General features: G+C 40.3%; 1 protein-coding gene across 3 annotated transcripts; it reads left to right on the top strand.

The window, feature by feature from the left end:
• The first annotated feature begins 3,930 nt into the window (after nucleotides 1–3,930).
• Nucleotides 3,931–12,249, top strand: pfkfb3 (6-phosphofructo-2-kinase/fructose-2,6-biphosphatase 3). Of its 3 annotated transcripts, none has more exons than XM_047390296.1 (15): nucleotides 3,931–4,181; nucleotides 6,226–6,354; nucleotides 6,523–6,619; nucleotides 6,702–6,768; nucleotides 6,854–6,928; nucleotides 7,014–7,070; nucleotides 7,166–7,290; nucleotides 7,378–7,585; nucleotides 7,693–7,839; nucleotides 7,922–8,026; nucleotides 8,140–8,269; nucleotides 8,948–9,075; nucleotides 9,189–9,377; nucleotides 9,531–9,553; nucleotides 9,881–11,169. In XM_047390296.1, the coding sequence occupies exons 1-15, from the start codon at nucleotides 4,112–4,114 to the stop codon at nucleotides 9,933–9,935; spliced, it is 1,605 nt and encodes a 534-aa protein (XP_047246252.1). In that variant the 5' UTR covers nucleotides 3,931–4,111; the 3' UTR covers nucleotides 9,936–11,169. The 3 variants fall into 3 exon arrangements, with proteins under 3 accessions (XP_047246252.1, XP_047246251.1, XP_047246250.1); XM_047390295.1 differs by lacking the exon at nucleotides 9,881–11,169 and adding an exon at nucleotides 11,176–12,249 and having other exon boundaries at nucleotides 3,932–4,181; XM_047390294.1 differs by lacking the exons at nucleotides 9,531–9,553; nucleotides 9,881–11,169 and adding an exon at nucleotides 11,176–12,249 and having other exon boundaries at nucleotides 3,934–4,181.
• Nucleotides 12,250–13,612: the final 1,363 nt, after the last annotated feature.

The following is a 13,612-nucleotide window of genomic DNA, read 5'->3' as shown; positions in this document are numbered from 1 at the left end:
AAATTGCTGAATTTTTATTTTACCAATATCCCACCACTGCTACACAGATGTAAACTGAGATTTCATGGTTCTCCATTGCTTCCAAAAAAATGACAATCCTTTTTTAAAACAACCATCATTTAAGAGAACAGTATTAAAGTGCCAGTATGCACTCTTAGGTCTCAATCTATTTATAAAAACATTTCCTATAACCAAATAATGATCAGAAAACCCCACCGGACACAACGTGCATGATCTAAATATTTGTAAATGGTGACCATAACAGTAAAACCTGTCTAATCTTGCTAAAGAAATATAATTATCTTTAGAATGAGTCCATGAATATTGCCTTGTTTTTCCATGTTTAGAACGCCACACATCAACTAAATCATAAGTCTCAATAATACGTTTCAATATCCTCCTCGAATTTATATGTGGTTCCAAATGATTCCTATCCAAATCATCAACGGTACAATTAAAATCACCTCCTAAAATCAGGTCATCTGTTGACATAACTTAATGTATTTGGCAATTTTTCTAAAAAAACACATCATTCACCTGAAGTCACAAGAGCACAAACATTCAATAAAGTTCACTTTATATTTTCATACTTAACAATAACCTTTAACAATCTTCCAGATACAATATCTTCCATTTCAATTGAAACTGGAAGAAAATTTCTAGAGAAAATAATTGCTACTGCTGCACTCTGTGAAGTTTTATGACTCAGAACAAGATTCCCATCCCATTCTTTCTTCCAGTCAACTTCATTATCAACGCTACTATGAGTTTCTTGAGCAAAAGCTATGTCAATACCTTTAGATTTTAAGAGTTTGCAATACACAGCCCTTTCTTTATCCCTTGTACCATTAAGGTTCAAAGATCAGATTTTAAAACTACTCATAGCCGCACAAAAAAAGAACCAGAAAAAAAAGAAAATACAGCATCTTATTGGCTGTTTTTTAACATTCAGAAAAGTCATTTAATTCGAGCTCTGATTTTCTGCATCAGTTTTTGAAGTCTATATATTTCAGTGTCTTTTAAGCCATCAGAAGTCCTTTGTCTCATTAACCATTTAACTGAATCAACAAAAAGTTTTCTATTAGGGAAAAAAATCATCTATTGCCACATCCCGTTTTCCTTTGGTTACTTCCAAAAAACTTCTAATCTGTTCTAGACTGTATCCATTAGTTCTCTGGCCATCAGGTATAGAGGAGTCAGAAGACTATCACTATCAGAGTCAGTTAAAGCATCAAACTCACTCTCTTCACCCTTTTCTTTTACCTCCATCTCTTTAGATTTTGCCCCTTTAAATTCTTTAGGTTTTTCTTTTAGTGTTGGGTACCTTAAAAACACTTTAATCGTCCCTGATCAGGTTGCCTCCACTGTGAACTGATTCATCCACATCCATTCCCTGTTGAACTCCTTGTGTAGACGTTTGGCTCAATTCCTCACACACTTCAGCAGAATTAGAGGCAACCACAATGCTTTCCTGATTGCGAAGTTCTCTTTGTTCTCCTGCATTAATTGTTGAAACTCTTTTTCTTTCGCTGCCTGGTGAACATCCTTCCCCTTCATTAACTGCTGAAGCTTCAGCCACATCTGATGTCCCTTCCCCTGCATTTTCATTAACCTGAACAAACTCTGCCTCTTTTTTAACCTTATCAGGGCAATTACAGACTGAATGCCCTTCCTGATTACATCCAAAACACCTCATGGTTTCTGTTGTTGCAAAAAATAGTATAATCAAATCCATCAACCTTAAATTTCAATACTATATTCAGCTCCTCATTATCATTTTTTAGAATCTTAAACACTTGTCTTCTAAAAGAAACAACGTGTTTCAACTTCGCTGATTTACAACCAGATGGGAGCATTTTCATTGCTGACACAATCTGACCATGATGTGACAATTCCTTCAGCAACACATCATCACTAATAAAAGGAGGCAGATTAGACAGGATGATCCTTTTTGCTGGGTTCATTTGAGGGAATACAGTAGTTTGCGTATTTTTCAATACAATTTGCCCTCTCAACTACGCTATTCACCTTGTCAATAGAGTCCAGAAACATAACCCCCGCATTATTCATCCTAGACGCTGCCTTCACGCTTTCAGAACCGACAAGTTCCCCAACAGCTAAAGCACACTCCTCAACCGAGCCATCCCATGCCAACCGGTATTTTAATACCATGCTGACGGGAAAAGCTCCTAAAGCCATCAGAACCATATTTCCTTCCGGCCATCACACCCAGCTAAAAGCTCGGTGCTGCCGAAACAAATATGAAAGAAACACCAGAAAAACAAGACCGTGTTGAAAAATAGGAAAAGTGAATCACCATTGTAAAAAGTGAATTGTAAACCTTGAGAAAACCTCACATTCGTCCTCCTCTCCACACATGCAGCAGACGCTCACGCATGCGCACGCGAAAGAAAGAAAGAAAGAATAAGAAATTCTACGATTAGATTAGGCCCTTGCAGCCTTCCTGCTCGGGCCTAATTATAATTTCCTATGTTTTCTGGATCATGTCCATCATATTAGATTAAGCATCAAAACAACAATACATAGGCTGGTCGAACTGAATTATTCTACACTGATACAAAGTTTTTCCTAACAAAGCTGTGATCGATGAAATCTAGTTCATTTGTGAAAATAAAGCAGCCCTACTCCATTTATGCACAGTGCAAGCCTAATTGTCCCACAGATATGTGCAAATAAAACATTGTCAGAGGTGAACTAATGCATTTAAAGAGATGCAGCATGAGAGCGTTTGCGGGTTGGTTCTCCATTGCAGACTTCTGCAGCGGCACGCAGCACATCCCCTTGTTGGACCTTTATTATGTGCGGCCAGTTGCCTGCCTGGATGCTGAGGGGGGTGCAAGAAAAACACTCCTGACAAAATTAGCACACAGCACAGAGCATTTCACACCTGGCCAAGCTTTAGAGATTTTATTCTTTTAAGCAACAGGTCATAAACGATTTTCTGACTCATGACTCAACATTTATTATGTGCAAAGTCTAATATTTTTTGTTGAAACCCGAACCCATCATTTCTTCTAACATGTCACGGTTGTGCTCAGTCAAATGAAAGCGTCTTTCATGCAAGCGCACTGTTAAACCTGCTGGTGACCGTTGTGTATGTAATTATGGTCATCATGAGCCAGTGGTAGACAGCGGGATGAGCTGACGTGCGGCTGTGCACGTCTACTCCAGGTCTGACAATAAACCAGACATGCAACCAGCGGGGTTTCCTTGATGAAGGCAGGGAATTCCTGCACAAATTAAAGCGTTTAGGTAGGATTTTTTTTTTTTTTGCAACGTGAGTTAATTTCAGTTTTAAAAAAGTAAAACGGAAATATTGAAAATTATATATTTTTTTTATCTGAACGTATTTAAAACAGTTACGACACGGAAAAAGTACATTAAAAAGTTAAATGTTTGTATTGAATTACAAACTTAGAAATGATTACGATGATCTTAGAAAAAAAGAATGAATTCATCGAATTAAGAAACGCTGAAAACTGTTTCGAAATTATTTTTGCTTTTGCCACAATGAGACAAAAACGCGACTGTTGTGTTATACTAAAAACATTAGTCATAAATGACAAATGGAAAGCAATATGGATATGAAATAAATATATAGTATATATGTACATATGTTATACAGCATGGCATAAGTTCAATTAATAATGAACGTTTTATTTTTCATAAAACACAAAAGTAACATAAGTAATAGCTTTAAGATGAAACATCACCCAGGTTTAAACTGTAAAAATGTATTGTTTTAAAATAGTGCAACTCATGAAAATATGTTTACCACAGGGCGGCGCTGTAATGGGCTACATGTGTGTGTGTCGCAAGCTGAGACCTCTCGTGTGTGGGGGGGTGTATGCGCGCGTGCGGGTATTTTACGCTGCTTTCGTCACAGCAGTCACGTTGCTTCGCCGCCCTGCCGGGAGTGGTTAAATAGAGGATGTGTGTTGCAGACCGGCAGATTAACTCAGCTCAGCGAGCTCTGACGGTACGGCGAACCACAGCCTCCGGCTCTCTTTCAGCGTTTTAATTCAAACCAAGGATTTAAGCGACTCGCTTCCGTCGTCACTGTGTTGCTTTTTATTCAGCTCCTAAAGGAATGCCAAGAGAGCTCACCCAGAACAGGATCCAAAAGACCTGGGTTCCCTCCAAGGATGACAAGCGAAGAGGTAAGACGGATATATTTCTCACGTGATGTAATTTTCGTCTGAAGCGTGTTTCTGTGACATCTCTACACCAAGATCCGACCTTTTTTATTCATCATGGCGGATTTCAAGTCAGTTCCGTTTTACTGCATCATTAACATCTCCGCTCGTACTGTAATAAAACCTTCAGGGCACAAAAGACCGGCATTTTTAAAGTTCCAATCACATGATTGGTGGTCTTTATCGGCACATGTTCTACGTCACCATGCCCCTGTTGAACTGGGGCGTGACGAAGCGCCTGTCACCATAGCTACAGTAAGCCCCCCTACCTCCCCCCCTCATCTCCGCTTTTGATTCCTGGACATGACGCCAGAGAAGTTTTTCTATTGGTCAGTTCGGGTTAGTGAGTTTGAAACGAGGTGACGTCGTATTTTTTATTTCTGAAATACGAAGTTAAACTGTGTAAAACGTGTAGTTTCTCGTAAAAACTAATTGCAGATAAAAAGTATTTTTTTTTGTAGTTTTTTATTTTAGAATTGTTCTTGTGGCTGTGAAGTTTTATTAAGTCCTTTTTATAGAGGCTAAATTAGGTTAATAAAAGACAAGCTGTGTTAGCTTAAAATTGGTGGAGCAGGGGACGAATTGGTGTGTATTTTGTTTTGCCAATTAGTTTGAAAGCCAATGCTGGAATATCACTTTATTTAAGACGTAGTCCATTTAAAAATAAAATAAAAAATAGTTGTTTATGCTGCTTTTATTTGTTATTTATTTGACGAAATATTCACGTGCTCTTTATAAACAAGAACTAAATATGCTGCGTGTACTTCCCTCTTCATAAACCTTTTTTTTTTTTTTTGTACAATTTTACTTAACCTGGATATTGGTAGGAAAATAATGTTTGATTTTTTTTATTTTTATTTCAGACTTTAATACTTATTTCAGAAAATAAAAAATGTATTGTTTACATTTTTTTTAGGTCTTTTGCTCCAGTTTTTCTTTAGTAAACCTATATATAAATGCAAACTCATTGGAAAAAAAAATGACCCTCCTAAATCAGGGTATTATGGTGGTTCTGAGTTAGATTGCAGAAAAAACCCAGCCACTCTAATTTTCCTGAATCTTTACAAACCTTAACAAAGTTTTTGCTGATGACAAACTGTGCTGTAGAAAGAAGTTTGTACTTTTAATATAGGATATTCTGGTTCAGATTTGTTTTTGGATTTTTAAAATGAAGCTGTCCTAAATTTAGTCTGGTTCCCAAAAAAGAACAGAAGTGGCCCTTTGACACACGGCCAAATAAAAAGCCAGTTTTACCATTGTTGGGTTTCATCATTTGAAGTAAATGTTTAAACCCATATGTTTAAAAAAAAAAAAAAAAAGATTGTGCACTAATAAGGCGGATGAGACCGGGGAGCAGATCGCAGCGATCCCTCAGTAGGTAATGATGAATCAGTTGTTCAAAAATGGAGTTAAGAGTTTGATCCTATTTTCCGTTTTAGGTATCGTAGCTCTGATGTTGTGGAAACTAGATTAACCAACGCAGTTACGAAGAGTAAATTGGCTCCATCAGGAGGTTGTTTGGGAATTAATGGCCTGTGTTGATGAATCCAGTGATTCTGTGAGAAAGACTGTCTTCTGGAAAATCTCGTACTTTAGCCGTCAGTCCCTCTGTTCTGCATGATCCTGCCTGTAAAGGCGTACGACAGGATCAAATCTCAAGTGGTGCTCCAGGGGTGGGATGACTGTATATGCGCGGCCAAGTGAAAACAACCCATCCTGGCTTCTGTGGGCAGTTTATTTCCTGAAGTAGGTCAAATGCACAGCGAGGTGGAAGTAAAAGGCAATTCTGGCAGGAAGCAACTATGTGTTGGCTGGAAGCATGGAGATAAATAAAGATCAACGCTTGGTGATGAGTTCTAATTTAAATGCCAGTGTCTCGTTGACATGTGTATCACCTGGTTACACTCGCTTCCCAGAGGTCTGATGACATGACATGGAGAGACACAAAACTGCCTGCCTTGCTGAGCACAGTATTTAGGTTTGTAAATGATTTTTTTTTTTTCTGCAGGCACTGGAGCCCCACATTTTGCCAACCCCCCAACCGTCATCGTGATGGTGGGACTGCCCGCTCGAGGGAAGACTTACGTTTCCAAGAAACTCACCCGCTACCTCAACTGGATCGGCATACCCACCAAAGGTACACAGCACCTTACCATCATGTTGCTGGTACAGTTTAAGCTCAGTGACGTCTCAGTTACACAAGATGTGGTGTCCCTGAACTAACCTTCTAGACAAGATACGCTCATGTTTCTCACTCAGGGACATAGCGTTCATTCTTGTTTCTCTCTTCCTGTGACCTCTGCAGTCTTCAACGTTGGAGAGTACCGCAGGGAGGCCGTCAAGAATTACAGCTCCTTTGACTTCTTCAAGCCTGATAATGAGTCTGCTGTAAAAATCAGGCAGTAAGTCTCCCCTCAGCCACATGTCTTACTTCCTGTAATGTTCTTTGACTTGAATGACATTTACAGTAACTTTGATCTTCAGGCAGTGTGCCTTAGCAGCCTTGAGAGATGTCAAGTCCTACTTGCTGGATGAGGGAGGCCAAGTGGCAGTAAGTGTTCTTTGGTCATTTATGTGGTACCTTCAGAGAGACGGCACCCAACCATGGACCATATCTAACCAGACTGTTCTTTCAGGTGTTTGACGCCACTAACACAACAAGAGATCGGCGAGATCTGATCCTGAAGTTTGGTAGTGAGAACGACTTCAAGGTAGTTGTTGCTTGAGAAACGGATGCCACAATGTGTGCGCGGTAGAACAGTTCACTGATCTGCCATACTTTTATTTTATGTCCAGATCTTCTTCATCGAGTCCGTGTGTGAAGATCCCAGCGTCATTGCGTCAAACATCATGGTGAGTTAAACATCAGGTCACCTCTTCATGTCTTGTCATAGGTCAACATCTTTGATCGCGTCGTTTGCCGTCTGACAGTTTTCCTCCCTGTGCAGGAAGTGAAGGTGTCCTGTCCTGACTACAAAGACTGTAACAAGACCGAAGCCATGATGGATTTCCAAAAAAGGATTGAATGCTACCGGACCAGCTACCAGCCCCTGGATCCAGACCAGTATGACAGGTACCCTTTTATTATCACTGCCTCTTCCATAGCTGGCAGTCATCTAAGCAGACCAATCACCCTGTCCCATCTGTCATTCTCCTGCAGGGATCACTCCTTCATCAAGGTGATAGACGTGGGTCGCCGTTTTCTCGTCAACCGGATCCAAGATCACATTCAGAGTAAAATCGTCTACTACTTGATGAACATCCATGTCCAGCCACGCACCATCTACCTGTGTCGACATGGAGAGAGCACCGACAACCTGGAAGGACGGCTGGGAGGCGACTCTGGCCTCTCACAGCGGGGCCGACAGGTACAACTGGTTGCTAAACAGCTGAACAGATTAAAACGGCCTAAATGAAAGATAAAACTGGGAACTTGATTCTCATTTTTATTAAATGTTTTTCCTGCTTGGTGTAGTTTTCTGCCGTGTTGGCTCGGTTCGTTGAGGAGCAGCAGCTGAAGGACCTGAAAGTCTGGACCAGCCAGCTGTGCTGCAGCATCCAGACAGCCGAGCACCTGGGAGTCCCCTATGAGCAGTGGAATGTCCTTAATGAGATCGACGCTGTGAGTGTCACCCTGCGAAGTGCTGCTGCAACTCATGAAGCAACTCTTCACCAGCTGACTGGCATATTCTGTTGTTTTTTAGGGGGTGTGTGAGGAGATGACATACGATGACGTGAAGGAGAAATTCCCTGAAGAGTTTGCACTGAGAGATGAAGACAAATACTACTACCGCTACCCATCTGGAGAGGTAGGAGCCCCAAGTTGATTGAACGAAAATACAGCAGTTTATACCGTTTAGATCAGCTAACATTTTAAAATGTTTAACTGATGACTTCAACTTCTCAATAATCCCGGTTCCAGTCCTACCAGGACCTGGTCCAGCGGGTGGAGCCTGTGATCATGGAGCTGGAGAGGCAGGAGAACGTCCTGGTGATCTGCCATCAGGCTGTAATGCGCTGTCTGCTTGCTTACTTCCTGGATAAAAGTGCAGGTAGGAACTAATACTCCCACAGCTACTCAAGTGTTCAAGAGAACCTTTTTTATTTAATGTACACCGGTTGGATCCCGGAGGCTGAAGCTAACTAGTCCTAAACGGCCCATGACCGAAGTGGACTTCTACTAGTTTAACAGATTCCAAGCTCAAAAACATCAAATTGGTTTTTGCAATTAAAATTTTATAAAGCCATCATATTTACACTAAATGTTTTTATTTATTAGTTTTTTTTACAGAAGTTTGATTACATTATAAAGGAAGTGGAGGTGGGAGGCAGTGCAACCAATGATCTTGTTTAAAATTTGTATTGAGACAGGAACACGGTGACCTCCATTTCCTGTGGAAATGATCCTGCAGTTCTTTGGATGACAATGGGTTTAGAGCTTCAGGAAATGGCTGTGATTTTTCTGGGCTTGGAGTTTAGAGGACCTCTGCTATGGTCTGGGACTTTTGGACTACTGATTGGGTTCAGGGATCCAACTAATTTTGATTCATGCTTGAATAAAAACTACATAACTTTTCTACTGCTAGTAAGACATGAACTGTTTATGACCGCTTTACGTAGTCTTCAAAAATACTGAACAGTCCTTTTTTTTTTTTTTTTTTTAAATATGCCCAAATGTATACTTTACTTAATTTAAATGGTTTCTTTGTTCCTTCTGTTTGTTGCTCCAGATGAGATGCCGTACCTAAAGTGTCCCCTTCACACGGTCCTGAAGCTGACCCCGGTCGCCTATGGCTGCAAAGTGGAGTCCATCTCTCTAAATGTGGAGGCGGTGAACACCCACAGAGACAGACCAGAGGTTAGCTGACTGATTACTGAGAATCTTGGAGCCACCAGTTAGGAGCTGAGCAACGTGCAGCTCTGCTGTACTGGTATTCCTGAGTCTGACATCTTGTCATTAATGTCCTACAGGAGGTTAAAAGGGGTCCTGGCACTTTGATCAGGAGGAACAGCGTGACTCCTCTGACCAGCCCGGAGTCTCACATCAAGAAACCTCGCATCGAGGACCTTGACGAGGCTCCCATCCAGGAGCTACCCAACTCTGTAGCATCACTGGCCCTCTGCACCTCCCCGCACATTCCCCTTGCTCTGGCTGGACAGGTACTGGAATTCATCTGTTCTAATAATCCACATCCAGCAGCATTTAGGCCATCATGACATTCATCACTGCCTGCAACAGTTTCCTCACTTTCAGCCTTTGCATGTTTGCTCACTCATTTGTTTGTTGCCCTCCACATCCTCTGTACCCCACAGCACTGGCTGGGCAAAGTTTGCCTGTAAGTATATGAGTCTATTCATTTGTTTCCTTTCCTAGACTCCCATAGTACTAAACTGGGAGGGGTGCTTATTTACATTTCCTCCTAATTCTTTACTAAATCACAGTTGAATCATGGGAAATGATGCAACCTACTGTTCTGGAAGTGAAAAGTATACATATTTGTTCAGACTTCCCAGTATTGCATTCCTGTGATTCTTTTCTTGTGTTGTCACTGCCAGTTTTTTTTGTTTTTCTGTCCTTTGCTGACTCATGCTGACTCTCCTGTGCTTCTGTCTCTCTCTGTGTGGATCTCATTTATTTTTGGTTTGTGTTTCGCTTCTTAAAGACGCACCATCCTCCACTATCTAAAGGTGGTTTTCCATCTTAGTTTTCAAAGGTAAACACAGAGTCTGCAGATGCTTTATACAGTCCCTTGTTAAAGTATTCACACCCCAAGATGTTTTAACATGCAGTTTTTTTTATTATTTACATTACAAAAAGCTGAAAACTGGCATGAGTTTATTTAGAGCCCCACCATCTGCTTCAGTTACAGACATTTCTTTGCTGTGTCTCCCACAGAAGACCTCGATTGGTTTCTTTTCAATCTTCCATAAAGGCTAAATTTCTAAACACGGGGTTTCTGCAAAGTCTGAAACTTAATGATCGACATTTCTGACCTTTAAAGTCTTAAATATGTCTAGATTACTTTTTTTCTCCATTAAAATGTCTTCCATACCAATATAAAAAAAAAAAAGTTCATTTGTGTTTTAGAAATGAAGCACGATTCTGTTCATAAAACTCTTACAGGATTTTAAGCAACTAACCGTTCTGCACTACTGGCTCCCTCATCATTGGAAAGCTATATTTGCCTTGCTAAAGTTAACTAGAAATAATAGTGAAAAAAGAACATTAATCTTAAATGTAACTTTGTGAAATGATCAGATACCCTAAGGCAGGGGACCTCGGAGTGTGATCGGTTGCACTGGGTTTTATTTGGGGGTAACGATAAAGTGGACTGAATAAAATTGCACACCAGACTTTTCAGAATACAAAAAAAAATTGGGACATGTCATCACATTATTGCACTACTGTCTCATGAAATGCATTATGGGGAATGAATGCTCGCATAGTTCTGTAGTTCTTTCTGCTGCCACATGCTAGAAACAACTCTGCTAGCGTCTACTTCAAAACAAATCTTTGAAACTACCTAGGAGAACCTGCTTCTGCTAGATCTTCTAGTCTTACACATATAATACCAACAGCTTCATCAGCTGAAGGCTACCAACGGGTTTCCATCCACCAAGGTGAGTGGAGCGGACCAGTTGGAGCTAGTTCTGATGGCACGTTAGGAAACTATGTTGCAGGGTGTGCTTTTAGCTGTCCTTAGCTGTGGGATACAGTGGAGAACCTGTTCACACACCTGCATACGAACACTTCATCTCCTCTACAAATATCACAGGGGAAGTTTGGGGCTGGAAAAGGTGACCTTGGTTTCAGGGTTGCATCATGTCGTCCAGCCTGAGGGCATCTGTGCAGTTGTGCTTGTTTTAACAGCTTTAGTCGGCTACTTGGTGCATACCTGTTGGATGACCGTATGCATGAGGAATCTAAGCTTTTGTTTGCTCTTCTGTTTGTCTGCAGAACCTGAGAAGCTCATCCGTTTGCCATGACATCCTGCAGCCCTGCTAGTGAACAGAGTGGATGAGTCACGAGTGGGTCACTGGGATCCACAGGAAAGAAACACCTGAGAACCTGAATCATTTTTGCCAACCAGAGACACAACTTTCTACGTCTTTATCACTTCAAACTATATTTGGTTCTGATTTATTGTTCAGTATGGTCATAGATTCTTCAGCTCTGTCAGAATTTGGAAATCATGGCTTCTTTAGTCTTTCTGTGATGGATCAACTATCTGGCTAAACGTTTATTTCAAAGACTAAAGCATGAACAGAAGTTTTTAAATATTTTCTCCCTTTTTCTTACAATTTAATGGTTCCGTGAATAAATTTGTATTTAACATTGTAAAGGCCATGATTTTAAAAAGGTGGCACAATGAATCCTTTGTATGCTGATATGTTACAAACCAAGCAGCGTTTTGCACAGCGGTGAGTTTTTGTTTTTCTTTAGTTGATCAGTTTTTTTTTTTTTTTTTTGCCGTAGAGTGCCTGTAGCGCTTGCTTTTGCAAGCCCGACGCAGCTTCTTTTGCTGTTTCTCCAAGAGAAACGGCACCTTTTACCTAATAACTCTACATATCATTTCAACATTCTACTTTGTGTATTTTTTTTGTGTGTAGTTTCCTTACCACAGAAGGAAATCTGATTATTTCACTTTAATTTTTTGCTGTCATTGACTGCTATGCACAAAATGAAGCACCTATTTTTGTTAACACTGCATGCTGTTAATAATATCTCTGTACATGTTGGTGTACATATGGTGAAACTGGAACGAGACGTGACTGGAGAGTCAGGTGGGGGTCTCTTTTTGTACTAATGTGTTTGAGATGTAAATGGAGCCGAGGCTCATTTCTCAGTAAATATTTTGTTAACTTGTCTGCTTGAGATACTTGAATTTTCTTTTAGTAATATTCTTCTTTATTTATATTTATGTAGTTTTGAATGGCTGAAATAAAATGCATTTTGTGCACGGGCACATGAGTATATATTGTACAGTTAATTTTTTGCAACAGTTGGTACAATAAACTCACTTGGGGAAAATGTTCTTTGTTTTCTTTTTTTTCCTCTGTTTAGGTGAAATACTTCTTGCCATATAAGGACTTGCTCAGTGGTAGACTGCGTGCTTTATAGCAGTTTTCTAATTGTTCTCTCACTCGGATGAATCATGCAGCGAGTCACATGGTGCACATCCCTGTCACCACTTTGTTCAGGAAGCTGCTCTCATAGAAGTGGTTTGGGATGGAAAGATGGTGTACTAAGTTAACATGTAAGCTTTCATCTATTAAGAGCCTGAGTGTCTATAGTGTTATTATAGTGCAGGTAAATCAGTCTATTCATTAATCTTAGTGGGGGTGGGGGTTGTCTGAACTGTGCATGGCTTTGTGTTTTGTCTTGATTAGGCCAACAGTGATGCATAGTGGAGTGAAAAGGACACATGGTTTTCAAACTTTCATATGTATAAATCTGCATGCTGTACATTCATATTCATCCCTTCTTTAGCTGCATACCCCTTAAATAAAATCCAGTTAACCAATTGCCTTCAAGAATAAAGCCAATGCTATTTGTTTTTCATGCACACATGTGAAACTCCACACATGGTGGTGGCAGCATCATGCTGAGGGGAATGCTTTCTCCTCAGCAGGAATGGGGATACAGCATGGAGCTAAATACCTGGCATTTCTGGAAGAAAACCTGTTGGAGGTTGCAAATGAATTTAGACTCAGCTGCAAAACGCCACTAAACAGACACCCAGAACTGCAATGGAATGGTCAAAGTCCAGACCTAATTCCAGTTCAGGATCAATGGCAAGACTGAAAAGTTGATGTTCACTGATTCTCTCCGTTCACTTTGACTGAGCTTGAGTTGGTTCGCGGTGAAGTAAGGGCCAAACCTGTAGCTGTGGTTGTGCAAAGTTCTCTCACAAGGCTTTCGTTTTTATTTGTAAATTTTCATTTTTCTTCCACAACACAACTAGGCACCTATTTGAGTTGGTCTAGCACATAAACAGTCTAGAAAATACACTGAAGTTAGAGGTTTTACTTGGAGAATATTTCAAGTCCTATGAATACTTTAGCAAGGCAGCCTATGAGTGTATGCATGTGTGCGAATGTGCAAACTCTGAATAAAAGCTGATCATTTTGTGTCAGGCTAATATGGTAAGTAGAGGACACGCGTTTGAGTCATAAGAAAGATAGAGAAATATGGCGTGTTTTTCACTACAGACAATGAATCATTCTGGGAAAGAAATTAAGCAAAGATATCACCAATTCTTCTTCTGCAAGTCTCAGAGTATTAGATGGACTGTATTTCACAGTCTAACATGGTCTGCTGGTGTGCAGCTTTTAGTTACCTGACTCATGGGAGTCCTTCGTCAGAGCGGCATTAAAAAGCTATTTGTAGCTTA

The sequence above is a fragment of the Girardinichthys multiradiatus genome, chromosome 17 (assembly GCF_021462225.1).
Source record: "Girardinichthys multiradiatus isolate DD_20200921_A chromosome 17, DD_fGirMul_XY1, whole genome shotgun sequence".
In the NCBI taxonomy this organism is placed as follows: Eukaryota; Metazoa; Chordata; class Actinopteri; order Cyprinodontiformes; family Goodeidae; genus Girardinichthys; species Girardinichthys multiradiatus.
The sequence above is the reverse complement of the archived record's forward strand: the minus strand, read 5'-3'. Positions and strand labels throughout refer to the sequence as shown.